The sequence below is a fragment of the Caretta caretta genome, chromosome 11, assembly GCF_965140235.1.
Source record: "Caretta caretta isolate rCarCar2 chromosome 11, rCarCar1.hap1, whole genome shotgun sequence".
NCBI lineage: Eukaryota > Metazoa > Chordata > Testudines > Cheloniidae > Caretta > Caretta caretta.
Window position 1 is genome coordinate 66,319,165 of NC_134216.1, and position 24,179 is coordinate 66,343,343.

Below are 24,179 nucleotides of genomic sequence, written 5' to 3' on the forward strand. Positions count from 1 at the left end.
TGAAGTTATGATTAGGAAGGGCTATTGCAAGATTTGCCAAGATGTTCTGAGGCTAAGCCAAGGGAATTCTGTGGCCCTTGGAATTTGCAAAGGGCACTGTGTTGCAGCACACTTTAGGCTGGGTGATGGGTCACATAGGAATCACTGAGAATGTTGGTCGGTGCAAAAGGATTGCAGAGGCCTGCTTGCATATTTGGTAAGGTTGGGCAGTAGGGAGCACTGCTCTAATGTACCGGAGGAGCTCTGTACTAGGGAAGGCAGGAAGGTGTAGCACACGCTGTGTAAGATTATATTTGATAGACACTATGCAATTATGTCATTAAAGAGCACTGTAACAATTCATTCACACAGGCCGGGCTGTATTAAGGTTGCACGTGCAACCTTATCTTTGACATTGCTTACTTTTGAGTGCTTAGCCACACAATCAGGTTTTGCATGCACTGATCATGATCATCTACTACAGGGGGATGCTGTCTATCAGGAAGAGTAGCGAAAGTCCCAAATTGCCTCAGTTCATTGCATTGCACTCCTTTACTTTACTCACTATAGTGCCAAATCTACTGCCTTATTCTAACTTTGAGCATCTGGCCTTTTTACAGGGGTCTCAAGGCAGTGGGGAGTGGGAATGTAATTCTCCCTTCTGCAGGCAGCTACTGCTGCATCTAATGGAGCCCTCCTCTTTCCCTTCATATTAGGCTGTTGCTGTTGGTAGCTCCTCTGAGGAGCAATCCCCCCCACCTGGTTTCTACGCTTCCTCTGATTGGCTTCAAGCCTGCATAAGCAGTGGCTCATGCAGAGCGCCCATAGGGATAGAATTCATAGCCCACAGTGGGTTTCAGTGTGTGTATATACAAGTCCCGCTAAACTCATTACTATTAGTTATCTACATTATACTAGCACCTAGAGTCTAAACCCAATATCAGAACCCCATTGTGGCAGGCATCATGCACCCACACAGATGGAGACTGTCTCTGCCCTAAATGGATTACCTTGTAAATATGCAAGACAGGAAAAAGCAGCACCAGGAGGGAAGTGACATGCCCAAGGTCACCTACGAGGCCAGTTGCAGAGCCAAGAATAGAACCAGGTCTCTTGAGTCCCAAACCAGTGCTCTATCCACTAGATCAACCCGCCTCTCATGAGAAACATGACTTTATCTGTCACTCTGCTTTATTCTAGAGGGATAAAAGTGTGACCTTAACCATCAAATCCATAGAAGTCAGGACCAAAAATAGTTTTTCTATTCTTTTTCAATATTTAAAAATACAATCAGTGCCCTGAATTGATTTGTCCTGCGACTGTATTAAAAAGTCTCTCTGGAATAGTATATTTTACCGATCAAGAGGTAGGTTTATAGCTTTATACTCACAAATAAATCTTATTTCCCCCCCTGTAGTAAATTTTTATGGGGAGAGTTTTTTGTGGGGCCTTTTTGGTTTTTTTCACACTCTTTCAGGAATGGCTGTAATTATTCTATAAATAACTGGAACATATGGAATGCTTTACTCCAAGCACTGGAACAGAGTGCTATAAAAATGATGAGCACTCAGAGTTTATTAGAGGTGGGTTTCCCTTCCCCTCTCATGTGTTCTGTACTACTGACTTACTGTGAAATTCTAATGAAATCACACTGTGTAGGCGGTTATGAAACAGCTATGAAAGGATTTGCCTGCATTACAAAGGGTTTACTGTTAATTAGCTCTTGTATACATACACTGTATATAAAAACAATCTTTTGTTTGTGAAGGGATGATTAGTTGGGAGAGTGTGCTTTGTTAATAGGAAGAAAGTATGAGGATATTGTAATTTGAGTTAATAACTACACATCGTTTTATGTAACCACTTCACAGTGGGGGACCAGGCTAATTAGCTTCTGTTAGTTAAAAGAAAACGTGAAGCTCATATAGTTAGGGTATAAATCAATACAGGTTTATTCAGGGAACATCTTAAGGTGCTGTTTCCTTGTCGTTCCCTCCCTGATTATATCTTCAGTTTTATGATAGATCTCAGATCAGAAAAATAGCAGCTTCACCCCTTACTTAAGGAATTCTTTTCCTTTGAATTATAGCTTGAATGCTTCATCTGAAAGTTTAAATACTGGCAACTTAGTGAAACCTAGATATTCCACACAAAGATGGACTACAAGCCGTCAGGAACAGTATCCTCAATAATGTCATGGCAAACCTGGTGGCTGAACTTTGTGACTTTGTCCTCACCCATAACTATTTCACATTTGGGAACAATGTATACCTTCAAATCAGCGACACTGCTATGGGTACCCGCATGGCCCCACAGTATGCCAACATTTTTATGGCTGACTTAGAACAACGCTTCCTCAGCTCTCGTCCCCTAACGCCCCTACTCTACTTGTGCTACATTGATGACATCTTCATCGTTTGGACCCATGGAAAAGAAGCCCTTGAGGAATTCCACCATGATTTCAAGAATTTCCATCCCACCATCAACCTCAGCCTGGACCATTCCGCACAAGCGATCCACTTCCTGGACACTATGGTGCGATGGTCACATAAACACCTCCCTATACCGGAAACCTACTGACCGCTATTCCTACCTACATGCCTCCAGCTTTCACCCTGACCACACCACACGATCCATCGTCTACAGCCAAGCTCTGCGATACAACCGCATTTGCTCCAACCCCTCAGACAGCGACAAACACCTACAAGATCTCTATCAAGCATTCTTACAACTAAAATACTCACCTGCTGAAGTGAAAAAACAGATTACAGAGCCCGAAGAGTACCCAGAAGTCACCTACTACAGGACAGGCCCAACCAAGAAAATAACAGAACGCCACTAGCCATCACCTTCAGCCCCCAACTAAAACCTCTCCAACGCACCATCAAGGACCTACAACCTATCCTGAAGGACGACCCATCACTCTCACAAATCTTGGGAGACAGGCCAGTCCTTGCCTACAGACAGCCCCCCAACCTGAAGCAAATACTCACCAGCAACCACACACCACACAACAGAACCACTAACCCAAGAACCTATCCTTGCAACAAAGTCCGTTGCCAACTGTGTTCACATATCTATTCAGGGGACACCATCATAGGGCCTAATAACATCAGCCACACTATCAGAGGCTCGTTCACCTGCACATCTACCAATGTGATATATGCCATCATGTGCCAGCAATGCCCCTCTGCCATGTACATTGGTCAAACTGGACAGTCTCTACGTAAAAGAATAAATGGACACAAATCAGACGTCAAGAATTATAACATTCAAAAACCAGTCGGAGAACACTTCAATCTCTTTGGTCACTCGATTACAGACCTAAAAGTTGCAATTCTTCAACAAAAAAACTTCAAAAACAGACTCCAACGAGAGACTGCTGAATTGGAATTAATTTGCAAACTGGATACAATTAACTTAGGCTTGAATAGAGACTGGGAGTGGATGGGTCATTACACAAAGTAAAACTATTTCCCCTTGTTTATTCCCCCTCCATCCCCCACTTTTCCTCAGACGTTCTTGTCAACTGCAGGAAATGGCCCACTTTGATTATCACTACAAAAGGTTCCCCCCACCCCCGGCTCTCCTGCTGGTAATAGCTCACCTTAAGTGATCACTCTCGTTACAGGGTGTATGGTAACACCCATTTTTTCATGTTCTCTATGTACATAAATCTCCCCACTGTATTTTCCACTGCATGCATCCGATGAAGTGAGCTGTAGCTCACAAAAGCTTATGCTCAAATAAATTTTTTAGTCTCTAAGGTGCCACAAGTCCTCCTGTTCTTTTTGCTAGATACACATTAACGCTACTTTGACAGGTTTCAGAGTAACAGCCGTGTTAGTCTGTATTCGCAAAAAGAAAAGGAGTACTTGTGGCACCTTAGAGACTAACCAATTTATTTGAGCATGAGCTTTCGTGAGCTACAGCTCACTTCATCGGATGCATACCGTGGAAACTGCAGCAGACTTTATATATACACAGAGAATATGAAACAATACCTCCCCCCACCCCACTGTCCTGCTGGTAATAGCTTATCTAAAGTGATCATCAGGTGGGCCATTTCCAGCACAAATCCAGGTTTTCTCACCCTCCACCCCCCCACACAAATTCACTCTCCTGCTGGTGCTAGCCCATCCAAAGTGACAACTCTTTACATAATCAAGTCGGGCTATTTCCTGCACAAATCCAGGTTTTCTCACATCCCCCCCACCCCCATACACACACAAACTCACTCTCCTGCTGGTAATAGCTCATCCAAACTGACCACTCTCCAAGTTTAGATCCAAGTTAAGCCAGAACATCTGGGGGGGGAGGGGTAGGAAAAAACAAGAGGAAACAGGCTACCTTGCATAATGACTTAGCCACTCCCAGTCTCTATTTAAGCCTAAATTAATAGTATCCAATTTGCAAATGAATTCCAATTCAGCAGTTTCTCGCTGGAGTCTGGATTTGAAGTTTTTTTGTTTTAAGATAGCGATCTTCATGTCTGTGATTGCGTGACCAGAGAGATTGAAGTGTTCTCCGACTGGTTTATGAATGTTATAATTCTTGACATCTGATTTGTGTCCATTTATTCTTTTACGTAGAGACTGTCCAGTTTGACCAATGTACATGGCAGAGGGGCATTGCTGGCACATGATGGCATACTGAATTTTATCCAGGGCCTGGCTTGGATAACTGAATTGGGCAGTTAAATTCTGTGGAAAAAGACCACATCTGTATTGCTGGGCATTGTTTTGTTTGTTTCTTTTAAAAAATAAGATGATGGAGTTTCTCTCTTCACACTCCCTCTCTCTACCCCCCTTTCAATTACTCCTAAAGTCTCAAAATCATTACAGCTGGAATTTTCAAAGGCACCTGAGGGAATAGGTCTCAGCTCCTACTGAAATTCAGTTGGAGCTAGGCATATACAGTAGCTCCTTTAGGCTCCCTGGAAAATCCCAGTGTACATCTCTCCATGGTATACATGATTCACCTCCGTTTTCCTCTGTGTTTTCAGGAAAGGATTGGTGTGCAAACATTTCCCAATTAAATTAGCTGAGAATACCAGCGTTCAAAAGCATTCTGATCACGCCCCCTCATTTCCCTCCTCCTCCCCTCCTCTCCCCCCGCCCCGGGCCTGGTATGTACCATATGCTGAGGTTCTGGAGAGCAAGGGGTGATATAGGAATAAACTCTGCCATCTCTGTGCCAGCTAAGGACTCCCCTTTGCTTTAGGAATTCTCAGTTGGCAAGGTCTGTCCCATTTCTGGTTCCTTAGTGTCACTGGAGCAGCTCAAAGAGGCAGAAGCCAGTGAGAGAATCTGCTCCTAAAGTCAGCGTAACACATAAATTACAATCAGATACCACCATGCTAGACATCACTTAAACACAACAGAATGTGTCAGAAACGTGGAGAACTATGGCTTTCCACAGTATTACCAGAACTACAGTGCAGTACCTCCTATTGTTACAAGAGCTGGAATCTGGGAACTAGCCACAAATAAAAGAGATGTTCATTTCTCCCATGAGCTCTAAAAGCTTTTACTGGTTAGTTTAAGGAGACATTTACTCTCTTTATAGTTTGAACTTTTTCCGGTAGTTAACAATGTGGTGAAACCCTTTGCAAAGATAAACTTAATTTATCGAAAACACATTTGGGTCGCTGTGGAACAAAGGATCGGTGTATTTATAGATCTAACAGGCAATCTAACAGCTGTTTGGATATCAATCAACTGGTCTAGAGGAAAGGGGTAAAATATTCCTCCTTTGTAAGTGCCATTCAGATGGAAATGAGAAAATAAAAGCATTTCTAACATCACATGATGTGGAATTCTACTAGGAAATGTTAGGAGTAAAAATCCCTGAATAAAGGGGTTATAATGTATAACTATTAAAGGCTCTAGACACAAGCTGAAAGAGGGTATGTTTTGAAATTTCACTGCTGGTCTTTTGGAAAACAAGTAGTGTAGCACACATCTGATTCATCTTTATTAAACACTACAGTAAAAATTCCTTTGCTATCCTACCAGACTCTTGCAAAAGTCTTCAGGCCAATGGATCATGGCAAAAACAATTTGCAAATTGCAAAACTGGAAAGAAAAACAGCATTGCTTTGAAAATGGAAGCAGATGAAGGAAGTGAGAAATATTTCATTTGTCTGCATTACAGACTTTGTTCTCATCTTCTGCTGGCTGGTTGAACAACAGACCACTCTGCCTCTCAATCCAGTACTGATTCAAGTCAATGTGCAGCAATAGTGAAGGTGCAGACTAGACATTAATGACCTGAAGTAGGTCATGGTGGATAAAAGATAGCTAGAGGAATATGTAAAGCATTCCATTTAAAGTGAACTAGACACACTTTGGTTTTCACCACTTGCATCACACAGAAAATATACCATTTTTGCCAGTGCACCTTTGCTTATTTTTTTGTCCCAAACAAAGGGCATAATTTAAAAATGGATAATTAAAAAACAAAAACAAATATAGGTTTGGAAGCCATAAACTGGCTCTGAAATTTCTTACATAGGTTTAAAAGTGACAGAACATACACATCTTAAAATTTAATCACATTTACATGGCCATCATTGGCACAAAATAAGTGTAGCAAAGCTGTCAGTTCTAAAGGAAACATTCTTTCTTTGAAATGGTTCTCCAGATTCCATAATAGAGGGTCACTCATTACTCATACTGAATGGAGCAGGACATGCCTCATTTGAATGGATTAAAACACCTACTTTAATTTTCACACCCACACACCCCTCAGTAGTCTGTTTTACTGACTTGACATTAGATCACAGATTCAGAGAGATGAATTCACTCGTCTACACTTCTTAAAATAAAAGGATCTGATAGTGCATTGTTCTTTTTAAGGTCTTGAAAAATGACAGCATACTAGCAACTATCATCTGTAGCATACTTCCACATTAGTGTTTGCAGTGTTGTTGTAACCATGTTAGCCCCAGGATATGGGCAAGACTATGTGGGTGAGGTAATATCTTTTACTGGTCTGACTTTTGTTGGTGAAAGAGACAAGCGTTCAAGCTTGGTCCCAGACCTGAAGAACAGCTCTGTGTAAACTCAAAATGTCTCTTTCGGCAACAGAAGTTGGGCCAATAAAAGATATTACCTCATCCACCTTGTCTCTCACATATTTCATTACTCATTTTGCAACATAAATTTAGGATCTGATCTAACAGACAATGACATTAATGAGAGTGTTTCCATTCATTTCAATGTACATTGGATCTTGGAGATTTAAGTAAGTTTCTAGACAATAAATCCATCTTCTGAATTCAAAGTTAAGCTTACAGTTCTGCCAGTTAAATCAAACAGTGAATAGTCGGATGTGTTCTCTCCCTATTGTGCTAACAATATTAAGCAGCTTTACTTAAAATATGTATACTGGAGACCACAGCTGATGTACACGACTGGCATGATGTCATTACTTACCAATAACCGTTCCAATACAAAGCATTTATCATATTATTAAGATTTTGTTTATTCCATTCTCATTTTAAAATACAATATTGCAAATAATTAAAAAACACAACTAAGGCCGCAATCATGCAAATCACTTAAGCACGTCCTTAACTTTAACCATGTGTGTGGTTCTGTTGAAGCTGTTTAGGTTAAGTATGTGTTAAAATGCTTTGCTCATTTGAGGCCAAAGGGCTTGATCCAAAGCTTAGTGAAGTCAATGAAGTCAAGATTTTCAGACGTGCCTGTTGATTTAGGGCACCTCAGATTTTGGTGCACAGTCTCAGATTCTTTAAGAGGCCCTCATTTTCAAAGAGTCTTAAGCTGGGCCTTTTAAAACTGAGGCACCCATGATCACCAGGCACGTCTGAAAATCTGGACCTCTTCCCATTCACTGCATTGGGCTTTGGAACAAATATTAACGGATCTTGCCATTTAAGATTTGGCTAGCATTTCTAGTTGTATGTTTTTCATACCATTCTGCCTTGAGCATAAACACTATCAGTCAACAACTAGAAAATAAGGAGTTTCATGTTGAATAGGTAACCTGGAGGCATGGAAACATTTTTTAAAAAAACATTCAGCTCCTCTGAGCTTCATCATATTAATCTTCTGGTATCATTGTAAGGAAATGTTCAAGACAAACCAAGGAGAACCAGCTAGAATGTTTTATGAGGTGAAGTTGGTTGAAAGGAAAAAATCCTAGTCAGGGTCTAGACCCTGAGAGCCTGGAGGCTATACTAACCAGTTTGAATTGACAATAAATACAATGAAAAAAAATATATAGGACATGAATGGGATACAACAAAGGGGAACACGGAGGCCTAACTTAAACTCAAACATAGGTAGATTCTTCCTACATAAATTTGGCTTGGTCATTATGGATGCATTTTAGAACAAACCTGATGCAAGGAGAGACTGAATTTCTCAACTTCCAGTGCCATTTTTGAATGCCAAATTAACAATGAAGTAGCTACAGCTGGTCAACAATTTTTGAGATTTTTCTTTGGTCGAAAAATAGTTTTGTCTGTGTTGCAATGTTTTATGAACACAGTTTAATTTTGAGGAAACTTAAATTAAAAAAAAAGGTTTTTTCACTTAGTTGTAATTCAATTTTTTTTCATTTTGGCTTTCAAAAACCAAAACTAAATGAAGAACAGGAGGATTTGTGGCACCTCAGAGATGAACAAATTTATTTGAGCATAAGCTTTCGTGAGCTACAGCTCACCTCATCACTCAAATAAATTGGTTCGTCTCTAAGGTGCCACAAGTACTCCTTTTCTTTTTGCAGATACAGACTAACACTGCTGCTACTCTGAAAACTAAATGAGAATCTCAATTAAATGAAATGTTTTGTTTTGTTTAGTTGTGAATTTTTGTTGACAAAACATTTGAAATTGAAAAAAAAAAGTCATACAGAATAGCTCTGGGGATTTTGCAACCAATTCTATTAATGGCATAGCTAATTTTTTTTCAAACTGTAAAGCAATCGAAAAGCTGAGTTGTATATCCTATAAATTATGATACACTTTACACACTCTAATTCATATTTCTAACCCAGCTGGTTAGTACAACTCTCCTATGGTAACTGGGAAAAGATCCTGAGGTACAAGATGGAAAGATGGAGGATGTTACCTAGCATGCTGTGGTAAGGTGGACTGGCGTGTCCATGGATAGTAAATGCAGTCATGACTAGTGGGGCCTCTACACCTGCAGGCAATTACAGAACAGAAAATATCATTCGCCATTCACAGGGACATGCACACACGCGCCCTTGCCCACACGTGGAGTATGGGAGGGGGACAGTGGGAGCAAGCACTCAGCAAGTACCTATCCATCAGGCCGATGCAGTCCTCAATACGGGGGCCTATGCACCTGCAGCAAATCCAAATTGAAAAACAGGGAGAGAAAGAGAGAAAAATCCGTTATTTACAGACAGAAAAAACAAGAGTCTCCCCCCTGCCGTGTTCCAAACTGTTAATTATAATTCTCGAAAGACACCCAAGGCATCGTGAAATTACAGCTTGTGACACAAAGTACAGACAGCAGAGAACAATAAAAGCAGCACCAGCAGCATAAGGTTGGACCAATCTTGGCTCGAACAATACTTAAGGCAGGTTTCACCTGCTTACGTGGGAGGCCTAACAATACAGTTGCCTTTTTGGCTGTTGTTTAAAGTATCAGACCAGTGATTACTGCACACAGGCTGCTCATTTGCATGGCTCAAGATCTACAGGAGCTAGGTGGAGAACTATTTTCCTTAATTAATGTTGTTCATACTGTACTCACTCATAGACAGGGTCATGGCAGAAATATTTTGAGCCCTGTCATCCCCTCATCTCAGGGCAGCTGAGAAGCAGAAGTGGGCAAGGCATGAGGGGGAGTGGAACCTGTCTTTGTCACCCAGTCTTCTTCCATGAAGCCCCTTAGCTGGGATCAAGCCATGGCGGCAGAGGAAGCTTGCCACTTTCCAGAGCATCATCTCACACCAAATCCACGGGGCTGATCCGCAATGATTTTCCACAGCGTGGCATCTCCTTCTGCAGCCCCAAAGGGAGGGTGAGCTCCAAGAGCAGCAACTAGTAAAGGAGTCCTAAGTAGCATGGTGTTACCAGAATTGTGCCACCAAGGGCTTCGGGGAACCAGCAACAGGCACAGAGCCTCTGTGAATCCTGGGCAATCGACTGCTTTTGGAAGACCGAACAGCCTTGAGCGAAGCAGGTGCTGAGTGAGGATTTAAGTCCCGATCCTGCAAACCGCTCCTCGTGGGCAAGACTCCTGTGCCCACACGGAGCCCCACTGAAGTCAGTGGGGATCTGCCTCCATTGAGCTGCTTATGGGACAGGGGACCTTATGGAGTTCCCTATCCCCTCGGCAGGAGCAGTCTATGATGCGGATGGCAGGATACTTAAATGGAAAGTCAATTGTGGCATGAAGACAGTGGCCAGGATTTTCAGAAAATTGGTGCCTACAAAGTTAAGCTCCTTCTTCAATATTTAGGAACTCAAACAAGCAGCCTGAGTTTCAGAAGTGCTGAACACCCACCAACGCTGCTAGGTCCTTGGGATTCATGAATAGCAAACCATGCATTTAGGTCTTTAAATAAGGGCCAAGGAGCTGGGATTTTCCAAGGAGCTTAAGGGAAGCAACTCTCTGAAAATCCCAGACTTTCATAGATTCATAGATACTAAGGTCAGAAGTGACCATTATGATCATCTAGTCCGACCTCCTGCACAACGCAGTCCGCAGAATCTCACCCACCCACTCCTGCAAAAAACCTCTCACCTATGTCTGAGCTATTGAAGTCCTCAAATCGTGGTTTAAATACTTCAAGGAGCAGAGAATCCTCCAGCAAGTGACCCATGCCCCATGCTACAGAGGAAGGCGAAAAACCTCCAGGGCCTCTTCCAATCTGCCCTGGAGGAAGATTCCTTCCCAACCCGAAACATGGCGATCAGCTAAACCCTGAGCATATGGGCAAGATTCACCAGCCAGATACCCAGATACTTTCATTTCTGTTCTGACAGAAGGAGATCTGAGACAGATTTGAGGGAGTTTAAATAGGCTCCCATGGGGTCTTCTCTCCGCCTCGCGATCACTTGCCACTTATGAACTCTTACTTCCTTTAAAATAAAATATTTAAATATCAATCTGCCTTTAAAAAATAAATTCACTGATTTCACTGAAGTCTGGTGTCCCTGCCCATTTTATCTCGGGAGGAGCAGTATAACACTGCACCTCAGTTCTTGTTTGCTTACTGACATTTTTATTTTTGCATAAATGCTGTGACAGGCAAACAAAAACAGATTGCAAAGGTTGCCTTAATAATGAACTCAAGCAGAATTCTGTACATGAAGTGGATACACTTAACGGCCGGGTAGCTAGACAGCGTGCATCGTGGCAGGCTTGGATTTAAATACAATTCATAGTGTAAAGTACAGAGAACTCTGACAGGCACTTTTGAAATTTCAGCTGTCTGGGGCTTCAAGGGTTTATATTCTGTCCAGCCTCAGGCACATCTGTAACATTTCTTCTTCCTCATATGGCATGCTCAGCAGTTCCCAAAAAAAACAGCTCAGTAATGAAGGAGGCAGAAAAGTTGTTCAGAGCACCCATTCTCTAGCATGACAAAAGCTGCTGAGCTCAGACCCTTGCTATAAATAAAAAGAAGGCCTTCTTCAAATTAGAGGCCTGAAAGCCCATTATCAGTTCAGATAACTGGCGGCCTACTGTAAAAAAAGACAGGTTTCAGAGGAACAGCCGTGTTAGTCTGTATTCGCAAAAAGAAAAGGAGTACTTGTGGCACCTTAGAGACTAACCAATTTATTTGAGCATGAGCTTTCGTGAGCTACAGCTCACTTCATAAGTGAGCTGTAGCTCACGAAAGCTCATGCTCAAATAAATTGGTTAGTCTCTAAGGTGCCACAAGTACTCCTTTTCTTTTTGTAAAAAAAGAGCCTGTTGTCTTGGAGTCATTTTACCTCTCTGTTGCATTTATTCTCTCAAGCTTTTGAAGAATAAGACTTAACCCTGGGGAAACTGTTCTCAAGGCCGTTTGGACTTCTCCTGCGGTCTAAACAGCAATGTCATCGATTTTGAGTTAAACATATAACATCTTTAAACCACTGTTCCCTCAGTCTCAAAGAGAAGTCCCTCTAGGGGCAGCTTCCGCCACTCTTACTGATGCTGAGTAGTATTTACACCTCAGCTGGGCTCACTAATTTCAAGATAAACACACAAGGAGTAAGGTAGTACTGAACATGAGCAAGGGCGGCAGAACCTGGTGCTTAGTTGGTAATTTTCCGGAGAACCATCCCCATTTTCCATCTGAAATCACCAGTCACTTTTATTCTGGAAATAACTGCCTTGGTGGCAGTGTTTCCAGATTGGTTTTAAGACGTACAGACCACGTATGGCAATAATAATACTTTTCATATGGTACTGATTCGGCCCCAGATTTTCCCTCTCCTGGGAATACTGGGGATCTGGATGTGATTTCATTTCCAACATCTCCCTGTAAATGAATTGGTTAGTCAGCACATATACCTGTTTAGATGTGTAGTGATTTATAACAATCCGTACACAATAGGTAAAGAAATAGATACATTTGGTGGCCAGTACAGGATTTTAGATAACTGTCCTCTGAAAAGAAATGAGCGGGTTAATAACATGTAAAAGTAAAAACAACAGCTGTCCTTTCTTGAAGTGATCCTTTCTCCTTAGCTCCCTCAGTGACACAGAGATACAATTTTCCTTAGAGTAGAGGAGGCAAGGCTCTTCCCAGTCAGAATCCATGCAACGTCCTTAGTTTTCCAGTCAAATGGCACACAATTCTAATGACATCTGTACATGATTTCTCTAAGGTCTCACAAGGACTCCTAGTTGTTTTTGCTGATACAGACTAACACGGCTACCATTCTGAAACCTATCCTGAGGAGGAGACTTTTAAAAATTATTATGTTTTATTTCTGTGGAAGCGTTCTGGTTTGGATCACTGGGCGGGAGAACCTGCCACGAACTTCCACGAACTAAAGGAGATAGCTGTCTTGTGCGCCTCAGACCTGCTCCAAATTGGCGTTCGATACTTGTTGACAAATACACTGGAAGTTTCTAAATGTGGTTGCTGTTGCATACAGTAAGCTACTCCTAGGCAGTTCTCTTGCTCAGTATAAGACAATTAAAAGGGCTGGATGCTTTTATGATCATTAACAGTATTTGCAATTATACCTGTTCAGATGGGGTAATAAACCCCTGCTCCAGTGTGCAAACTGATCCCCTGCAGGTACCAAGGAGCAGTTTCGTCCAAGTGCATTATGAGAAGGGGTGGGGTGGGATATTTGCCTTTCTCTGCAGCATTAGGGATTGACCACTGCTGGAAGCAGGGTACAAGACTTGATAGCTAACGGTCCGGTTTGGCAAATATCCTGATCCTAAAAGAGCAGCACTGCAGGAACGGGCTCGCACTGCGTATGATTGGTGCTTGGAAGCAGCAGAACACTGGCTGACAGATATTTTAGCTGCACTGCTGGGGTCAATTTTGCTCCCGCAATCGATCTAGCACAGACGCTAACAGACACGCTAGATGGAGTATGATTATGACTTTGCTGAACCAGTTCAGTTGTGGGCCAAATATCTGGAGAGACATGCCATCACTGTTCCCTTTTTCTTCTTCTTGAAGAGTTCTGCTCAAGGAGGAAAATTTAAATACTCATTTCTACAGGAAGGCAGTGAAGCTGGAGAATTCTAAATTAGAAGGGGGTGGGGAAGACAAATTGATTCCTTTTCTCTCCCCGGGCATACTCAATGAGAGCCTGACAATGTTGGCAAGAAGAAGGACGATGTATAAAGACCAGACATCTGGGGCACTCATTATGACCATCACAGTTTAACGTAACTGCAGAGCGATACAAGTACATTTGAGATGATATAAGGATGTTTTTAGAAGTACTAGAAAGTAACATTTGAGGTTAACCAGATTATTATACTTTTTTTTAAATAAAAGGGCCGTGCGTAGGTATTTTCCAGACTCTTAATTTAAATCCGGATGTGTCTGATCAGTGGTTTCAAGGCATGTTCCCCCTTTTATAAGAAGGGGATGAGGATCTCACTAGAACTAGCATTCGACTGGCCAAAGCTAAACTACCTGCTTTAGAGGCCAACCATACCTCTGTGTGCATGTTACTCAGGGAGCACAGAGGAAAACTTTTTGGCACCATCACTATGGGTGTCTGCCATTCATCTGCAGACTGGCATATCCTGGCAATGTGACATATTCATTCGTCTAATGAGTCCCGGCAGCATGGATGCTGCTGGATGAGGGGAAAGCCGAAGGTTGAAGTGTCAAACGACAAAACAAAAGACCCAATGAACGAGGAGCTGCAGCTCCATTCAGACAGGAGCTGCCAGTGAATATTATCAATCCAAAGTCCAGCTGCTCAGGGCCCTGCAAAATCCCAATGGCTTGCTTCTTTCTAGTTGTTTAAGAACCCGAAGGCTGCACAGGGGTAATTTCCCTTTTCCCCTACCCCCATATTGTCCTGTTCCAGCCATGATGGGGAAAACAGGGGCCCATTGGCTCAATACTCCTTGCTCTGAACAACAGGTGGGGGGATTGGAAGGTTCATTGGCTATGCCTCTCCATTTCCAGGGCCTGATTAGCTGTTTGGGTATACTCATAGACTCATAGACATTAAGGTCAGAAGGGACCATTATGATCATCTAATCTGACCTCCTGCACAATGCAGGCCACCGAATCTCACCCCCCCCCACTCCTGCAGTAAACCTCTCACCTATGTCTGAACTACTGAAGTCCTCAAATCATGGTTTAAAGATTTCAATACAGAAGGGACTGAGCTGAGTTTACCTTCTTCTGCCCCTGAAGAAGGGGGGAGCAGAGGCAGAAGTGTGAGTTTCTAGTCTGCTCTCAGGCCAATGCAGCTCCATTACAGTTTCTTCTCAGGGAAAACTGTAAATGGAGAATCTAGACATAGAAGTAGTTGATCTGAATGACACTTCCATAGTCCATTAAAACCATCATCAGAAACCCTGCTCCTGAGGTAAGTTTCTCTCTCTTTTTTTAGTGTTTCTTCCTATCCCCTTCTCCTACATTTTTTTTAATTGTACAACTCTGATTTAAAAGGGCTGAGAGGAAGATGAATCTGCAACAGATCCTGGCTGGGTCTCTGTGATCTCGCTTTCATTTCCCTAATGGCGCTATTGTAATTAGATTTGCAAAAACAGCAAAAGGTCTCATTTTGAATGGCAACAGCTGTTGACATCAACATTATATTGAATAATTTACTGGTTTAATTTTAGCTGCAAAACAATAACATCCTCCTGTGGAGGATTACTTCACTGCATGAAGTGTTCTTGCTCTTCCTCTGCCTCAGACATAACCTATTGTCTCCTCATAAGAATATTTTTAACTCAAGTGCAAAATGATAACTGATTATTTCTCTAGAGTTACTTGGGTACAGGATTTCTTAATGCTCATGCCACTTTCTGAAGCCTTGCCTCTGGCTGGTAAAAACTCACATCTCTTAAAAAGTGCTGACCTGGGGCCCGTTTTGAGAGGACTGCCATTAGAAAATGACTTGGTTCTTGATCCATACACACCAGGAGCAGTTTTTGAAGTCAAGTCCTCTGGCACTGGGTGCTTTGTTTCTGCAATACCTGATGTCAGATGGTCTTTCAGATGACCCAGAAGCCTCATCTGGATACAGACACTTACCTGCCAGACAAAATGGCCTACATTTTCAAAAGCAACTAGTGATTTGCGGGGATCAACTTGAGAAACCTTAAAGGGATCTGATTCCAAAATTAATGAGCCTTCTGTCAATCGAGTTCCTTTCAGGTGCCTCTAGTTGGGCACCTAAACACTGGGGCACCCAAAAATCACTAGTTGCTTTTGAAAATTTAGAGCACTGCATCAGGTACCAGGTGCCATCAGCAGATAGGGCAATTGATGGGGACAGGAGAAACACGGGAGGAGGAACAAGTAATTCAGCTGAATGACAATGGAAAGGGATGGTCTCAAAGGTGACAACAGAGCGGGGGAAAGAATGCATTTAAAAGGACTGTTATCCAGTTTGTGAAATCAACAGTACTGCTGACTGTTGTAGATGAATCCTATGGATAGTTTTGGACACTGCCTCTCTTCTGAATGTGAGAACTTTTTTTAACTGATTCGTTATAACCGAGAGCCACCACCATTAGAAAAATACCTCCCACTCTTCTCTCCTGGGGCCCATCTCGGGTGAGGAGAAGGCGGGAGAAGTGTTGCTGACCACAGGAATGACACAATGAGGCAGGGGACTATAAAATGTTTGATTACCTACTACTGTTTTTAATAATAGATACTTTGAACTGTCCCCATTTTGCCTCTGCCACTTCCAACTGCTGGTCTCTTGGCTCAGCTCACAAGAGGGTGTGTTGGTGAAAAGGCCACGTCAGCATTTGCACTTGAATCAGGTCAGGCTATGGCACAGGTAAGACAAATGCCCTTTAGCATCAACTTTCTATAAGGTGAAAGCGGAAGCCACAGCTGCCTCCCCTCTCCACTGCTTTTGTGTCTCAGCAGGAAGGATGATGTGGGGACTCGGGAGATCCAAGTTCAGTTCCCAGCTCTGGTACAACCTTGCTGTGTGGTCCTTGACAAGTCACTTAATCTTCCTTTGCCTCAGTTCCAATCTGTGAATTAGTAGTGACTCACTGGCACGAATCCATTCATGCTGAGATGTGATGATGGTCACCGTGAGAAAAGCCTCTACACAAATAAATATTCAATATGGTGTCTGTGTACATGCCAGCTTTCATGTACGCATATTAGAAACGCTTTCCATACCAGTGCTTGTTATCGGGAAGGTCAAGAGCACTGCTGCAAGAACCAATTCCGATAAGTTTGGAAGTGCAGTGCTAATTAGTCTACTAATTAGCTGCAAAACCTTAATGACTGGATTCTGGATCCTAAAACCAAAGGTGATGTCATAGCTGCGTATGCATAGACTTCCAGGAATGATAAATACTTTTCCTGGCCAAGCAGTAACCAAACAAAACCACTACCTAACATAAACGTTAAATAGCAACGCTTGCTATTTGCAGAACTCCAGCTTACCCTTGTGTGCAGTTTGGATGACAAGGGTGACACTCACGGTCCTCATCAGCGTATTTGAAAATGAAGCTATTTGCCCCCTGTAAGCCATCAGGGCACTTTTCCACACAGTTGGGGCCATCCTTAAAATGGAAACACTTGGTGCAGTGGTCTGGTCCCTGGGGAGCAAGAGAGAAACGCAGCGTATTAGATTTACTCTACCATTTATTACCACGCAAGAGCTACTGACAATATGCTGGGTGCTGTACGCTCAAAGATAGAGGGATACATTTCCCTCGTAGCGAACAGGGATTTCGCCGTGTGATTCCAATGAGATCCTGGGGCACTATGCTGAAAATGTATTACATAGAGAGTACTATCAGAGTGCTCCTTCTGGAGTGTTCCTATACCTGGAATTTTCTATACCGCTGCTCAATATTAAACGAAGCTACAAAGTGGTCCTGATGGCACCTTGATGGGATCATTTGTGTCACAGGCTTATCTCCACACTGTATTTTGCCTGTGATTTCTGGTCCCAGCAATAGCATGCAGTCACATCTCCCTCCAGGAGCTGGGGATTTCATTTTCATTATTACGCATGGAGACCTAAAGTTACAAACTGTAAATCAAGTCTCCTGAAGTATAAAGAAATAAAGTTTACTGGTCTTGATGACAAGCCTCATCCAAAACCAATGGAGTCGGGCCTACAGTGAGTTAGGCAAACTTATGCATAGTGCTACCAGCTGTCACCAAAGAAATTCTGTATGACGCAGAACCCAAGTGCCTTGCCAGTGGCCTGCTATAAATCCAAATATACTACACTGGTAGAAAACTTAGGACATTAATTTCCCGAATGGGTGAACTGCAGAGATTATAATAAAACAGATTGTGATCATCTATATAGCACACTCTGTAATCAGTGAGTCACAAAAATAAATAATGAGCCAAGTTCTCTCAGCCAATCTGTAACCACAAAAAGCCCAAAATATAAGCTCTTCCCAGATATTGGGGGAGGGATTGTATATATTCAAGTGCCCATGCAGTTCCTACCTTTTATTCAGACTGTGCACAAAGGGCAAAAATATAAGGATCACTTCACTTTCTCCACCACCAAAAAGCCTTTTCGGTGAGGCTCATCACCGGTTAAAGTGCTGCCAACAACATTTCATACAGCTATAAGGATGGACATGAGGAATTCTTTGTCCAGTCGGGTAATCTGCATTGGCAGAATGCAATTGCTTAAGACAGAATTTTTCTAGGAGACTGCAGGCATGGAGTGGAACAGGATTCAACTCAACATAGGAGGGGGAAAAACACCTCAACAGTGATCAAAGAAGGTTCTGTGGGTGTGTCAAATTTATTTTGCTTGTCACCATTTACTGCTGATGTATCTGAAATGGTTGTGAGTGATGACGGCAAAAGTCCCATTGGACAATAACATATGTTTATAAAAATGCCTACACTAGTGCAGCCTTACTAACCAGGTTACAGCTACCAAGTATTTATGGGTTTCAGAGTAGCAGCCGCATTAGTCTGTATTCGCAAAAAGAAAAGGAGGACTTGTGGCACCTTAGAGACTAACAAATTTACATAAGCTTTCATGAGCTACAGCTCACTTCATCCGATGAAGTGAGCTGTAGCTCACGAAAGCTTATGCTCAAATAAATTGGTTAGTCTCTAAGGTGCCACAAGTCCTCCTTTTCTTTTAAAGTATTTATGTTGTGCTTACCGGCCCATAGCATGTGATCATGTTATCTTCCATCTTCTCACACTGGGGATCACACTCCACACACACAGAACCATTCGCAAACTCTCGGAATTCCCTGCGGAAACATTAGTCAGACAGGTGAGTGGTTAATGAAAATCAAACTGGAACGGATCTGAATTTAATGGACTAGATCTTCAGCTGGGGTAAATCAACATAGCTTCATCAACTTCAGTGGGACTATGCTGATTTACACCCGATGAGGACCAAACCCAACACCTGTATTATCATTTGTTGAGCCCCTTTGGCAGGTTGTGTGCATATTAAGAAATAAGAACACCATCACAATCATGGGGCGGGGGTGTGGAACTGAACTGCAGCCAGCTGATTTCCACAGCGTGCCCCCCGCCCTCCCCCAGTCTCCCAAGCAGCGAAGTTGCAGCAGCTACACAGGCTGAACAAACCCTCCCAGGACCCTGCAAATGGACTCGCACGACCAGCCTGTGCGCTCTCCCAGTGACTGTTATTTGTGCTAGGTAGATAAAAGCCGGTTCGGCTATGTCTGCCCACGCTGCCATCACACTGTTGATTTCGGTGCAGACATACAGTGTGCATGAAACAGCTACAAACAATGAAGTGGTGAAGCTTGTGGACTTTAGCAGCGCCACTTCAAGTTGTCACGGCTGAGGATGTGGCCCTCATCGTTACTTTATCAACCTAAATCCGACGGGTTGTAAGTGCTCTCTTGGTGCCATTAGGGTTTATTATGGCAACCCAGTTAAGTAAGTATAAAAAGGAATCCATGGGAAACTTTCATTGAAGAGAATGTAGCATGAAATCAGAGGCTGCTTTAACTTTGAAGCAGAGACACTTCATGCTGAGTCACTGCCCATGTGGAAGGGTACAACCCTAGCAGCCTAGCTCCACTGAAGCTGCCTACAGGGGAGATTGAGGGCCCTGGAGCCACTGCAAATGCATAGGACCTGCACCCAGACAGTTCAGGTCTCCACTGAAGGCCCCCAAAAGTTGCAGAGGTCCTGGAAGTTTTGGGCAACTGTATCCTTGCCCGTTGTGCAAGGGGCAAACACCATTTCCTTATCAACATGAACATGAATACCCTGGCTTAAAGGATAGCTCCGACTCAGGTCATGTGAACAGGACATGGTGCTTACTGATGTATAAACAAACATGTCTGGATTGTGGCTGCAATGTAAATTGCAGTCGGCTTTACCCTGGCCTAAGTAGCAGCACAATCTGGCCTCACAACTTCATCTTCCCTGACTTGAATGCATGTAAAATTTTAGCTCTAGTGTAATTTTGACAGTTTTTTCTATGTCATTTCCTTGCTTTGAGAAAGAAAGAAAGGATTTTGCAATAGTTTAGTGTGTTTACAGGAAGTTCATTCAATTGTCTCTTTATGATAATCACATAAGCTGGTATCCAAGGAACAAAAAAGAACAGAAAGAAGACATATAGTGCTTTTATTTTTAATTAACACCTCTTGGGGTGCAAAAAATATTAAAATCAATGAGGATTTGTTGATCCTTATTATAAAGAAATGTTGGGCAACATGTTATGTCATCATCTGGGAAATGAGATTCCACCCTCCAACCTTTTTCTTTTCTTTCTGTACGTATTTCATAAGTAACATAGAAAAATAAAGCTTAAAGGTGCTGTCAAAAGACAGTTTCACGCAGCTATGTCTCCATGATCTGTAAGACCCCATCCTCCCAGTGAAGGTCTATACAAACATCTAGAAATGCCATGTACTGTGGGAGTTATGGCAGGAGGGAGAAGGGCAAAGAAATCAAACTCCAAAATTTAGCAAGAAACAATAGCAAGGGCATATGAGAATCCTGCATTACCAAAGCTTAACTCTAAAAACGCCTGCAGTTAGCTCTGCCAAAGTCCTTGGCTTGGGGATAAGAAAGAAGAACATCATTACTAAGGAAGGACAACTGTGAAGCATGAACAGACTATGGCTCCATGAATGTATATACTCAGTTTTATCACTTGTAACATAACTATTGTTGTTCCAGAGGGAAACATAAAGAGAAGGGAATTGAGAATGTTTGGAGTGAAAATAAAAAATGTATCTAGAAGTACTGTCATAGCTGGAGTACCATATGAACCCATCCACTTGTTCCTCCATCTCAAGGCCAGATTTTGAGTACTCACACCGAGTAAACAGCACCTTACTCCACGGAGTATTTCTGTTGAAATCAATGGAATTATTGGTGGAATAAGGTGTTACTCAATGTCAGGACATCAGAATCTGTCTCTGTGATTCCTGAACTGTCAACATAATCAATACCCTTTGGGGAACAAACAAGCAAGGGTGATGTCTTACCCATCATAAAGGTTACAAGACTCTATACAGGTCCTTCCTCTGCTGAAGCGTTTGCAGGACAGACACTGGTCTGGCCCTGGGCCCCAACAGCCGTCACTTGAGCACAAGTTGTTACACACCATTCCCTCTGCAGCTGAAAACAGAGAGAGGAATGAAGATATTTTTAGTGTCGTTAGCTATTAGATTGAGAGTATTACTTTCTAACACACCAGAAGGGAAGTCCTTCTCCCAGCATCCAGACACAAAGAAGCTACTACCCACAGAATGGCCTCTTCCGCTCCCTGCCTCAGAGCAGGGAGGGATTCAGTGGTCTCCACAGCACAGCCCATGCATGGGATGCAGAAAGACTGGAGTGATCAGGCATTAACTTCCTAGACACCCACTGTAAATGTTTGCATAGTTTCCCCTTTCCCATTTCTTGCCGATGAACCGTCATGGTGGATCTCCTGGGCATTTGCCAGCAGGGGAAGATTTAGCAGAACAGTTACATTGACTGGCCCTGTCAATTTGGGGGGGGTTACATGCATAGGAGGGGAGGGGTGATATGCCCTCTCCTATAAAGCCTTGAGGCTGGGTTTTGCAGAAGCATTCAATGTTTGCCTAACTCAATTTTAAGTCAAGTAGGATTGACTTCAATTAGTGTGGGGTTAGGCCAATGCTGGACACTTCTGAGAAATGCTTGCTTGAATTGGGGGTCAAGAGGGATTTATTTTTCAGGGGCCTTTATCCAAAATTAAATCCCTGCGGGGTGTCACAAGAAATCCATCACAGAACGTATGTTCTGAAAACAGCAATGAAATAACTTAATTAGACCTGACCGAGCTAAGAGCAATGCAAGCAGTTTTATCAATTTTTTATTGTTTACCATGTTTATTATGGTAGCTCCCAGGGACCAACTGAAAACAGGGCTCCATTGCACTAAGCACTATACAGCTGTAAAATCAGAGACAGCCCCAGCCCCAAAGAGCTTACAGTCTAAGCAGAGAAGACAAAGGATAGGGACAGGGGATTAACATATAGGCAGACTGACCAATGTGAAGACAGCAAGGAGCATATTAGTGTGGAGCCTTTGCTCTTTTTCTTTTTGACAGGTTTCAGAGTAACAGCCGTGTTAGTCTGTATTCGCAAAAAGAAAAGGAGGACTTGTGGCACCTTAGAGACAACCAATTTATTTGAGCTGCAGCTCACGAAAGCTTATGCTCAAATAAATTGGTTAGTCTCTAAGGTGCCACAAGTACTCCTTTTCTTTTTCTTTTGTTATTTAAACCCTTTCTGTGGAGTTATGTTAGGAGAGGATGAATCAGACAGAAAGACAAAGGAAGGGAGAGGTGTTGGAGCAAGCAGCAAATCAGTACTGTGGAGAGAACGCAGGCTCTCAGCCATTCCGGGCTGGCTCAGTTTATACTGATTAGACCAGCCCCTGATCCCTGATGGAGGAGGCTATCATTCTCCTAGATGTGTGTTTTTTTATGTCAGTTGGTGCCATGTGATAGACTGTGCAGATTAAAAAGCAAAGAGCTCTCTTTTAAATGTTCTGTCGCAATTAGCAAGTAGGAAGACCCATGATTTGATAAAAGTAAAAGAAGTGATAAGTGACAAAATATGTTGTCTGTTTTTAGGTAGAGTTTTACACAATGTTATAAAAAACACAGTAAAAAATGAAATGTCCAATAAAAAACACACACATATTATAAAAAGAAAAGGACTTGTGGTACCTTAGAGATTAACAAATTTATTTGTTGATAGATTTTCACTCCATACGGCTAAATTCAGTGCCTGAATTTAGCCGTATGGAGTGGACACATATTATAGATACAGAATAACACCCACATCTATATACACAGATTCACCCAGTGGTGATAGCAAAATTAAGCATAATTCCCCATACAGAATGCAAACGCTACTTTGGCGGTTGTGCAAACCCATGCAAGTTACTAGGGACGTAGCCTCTGGGTGTGTATTTTCTTGCACTGCCACAAGTGGATGATGGGTAGCAGTGTGCGGAGGTGATTGAAGAATGTCTTTCTCAGACTTGTTTTATCATACTGTGACAGATGATATTCAAGTTGCAAAGACAGGATGCATCCCTTTCATCTGCTTTGCTTGTCTGGTCCCTCCTTCCATCATCATCCAGCTTACTGCCTGCTGTATGTACTATGCCGCACTTCTTAGGGGGAAAAACATGTGCAATCACATGTTGCACAATGTGTTGCATTTTCATAGATTTCTCTTTGCTGGGCCCAAGCAAGAAGACAAACAAGGTATCTGAAAAGCCAATGACATAAGCAAGGACTGCAGCTCTGAGAAGCATCTTGTACCTTCCCTTTGTTCTTGCAATTGGATGCTATCCTAGTTCCTTGGCTTATAAAGCTTGTGGAATGCAGTTCTTCATTTAAATTATTTCTTTTTCCGCGCAAAATGTTTTTGTGGGCTTCAATGTTTGCATTGAATGTTTGCATTGTGGGCAAAATGTTTTTGTGGGCTGAGAGAGGCTTATGGTATTTCACTTTAATCTCCTTCCGGGGACTGCGTGGAGAACTAATCAGAGTTAGTGTCCTCCAGCCCATGCGTAAAAGCAGCTTCAAAAGGCAGGAGATTCACTATTGAGCTTGTCACCTTGTACAGAGCTAATGCTGGTTGAGAATGGCTACATTATGTGATATTGTTGGTTCCACAGAATTTGTGCATTGTCTCATCCATTACTGTACAATGTAACACTCAGGATACTGGAACTCTACAGACATCTAGGACCAAGAACAGGACACAGATTCATCATGTCTGGAAAGCTTATGCTCTAATAAATTTGTTAGTCTCTAAGGTGCCACAAGTACTCCTGGGTTTTTTTGCGGATACAGACTAACACGGCTGCTACTCTGAAACACGTCTGGAATAGTTTGGCAACTCTCCTCTAAACTTTTTAGGCTAGAAAAGAGTAAAAATATCCACATGCTAAACAAAAAACAACTAAGTAGCATTTATTGCAGAGGGCAAAGAGTATGCTCAGTTACATATTTCCTTCTGTTCCTCAAAGCATCAATCAGCTACACCCAAGCAGAAAGAAAACTATTAAAGTTAATAATAATTCCAGAT

At 42.4% G+C, this 24,179-nt stretch overlaps 1 protein-coding gene across 6 annotated transcripts in view; it reads right to left on the minus strand.

The window, feature by feature from the left end:
* The window catches only part of ERBB4 (erb-b2 receptor tyrosine kinase 4), a 975,001-nt gene that overhangs the window by 189,710 nt on the left and 761,112 nt on the right, over positions 1 to 24,179 (minus strand). For 2 of the 6 annotated variants that reach the window (XM_048869090.2, XM_048869088.2), the window contains exons 13-17: positions 21,090 to 21,222; positions 18,764 to 18,857; positions 17,059 to 17,213; positions 9,276 to 9,320; positions 9,081 to 9,155 (exon numbers count right to left, since the gene is read on the minus strand). In XM_048869090.2, the coding sequence (XP_048725047.1) occupies positions 9,081 to 9,155; positions 9,276 to 9,320; positions 17,059 to 17,213; positions 18,764 to 18,857; positions 21,090 to 21,222 (502 nt within the window). The remainder of the gene's footprint in view (positions 1 to 9,080; positions 9,156 to 9,275; positions 9,321 to 17,058; positions 17,214 to 18,763; positions 18,858 to 21,089; positions 21,223 to 24,179) is intronic. The other 4 variants (XM_048869092.2, XM_048869089.2, XM_048869091.2 and 1 more) reach the window with 2 other exon arrangements.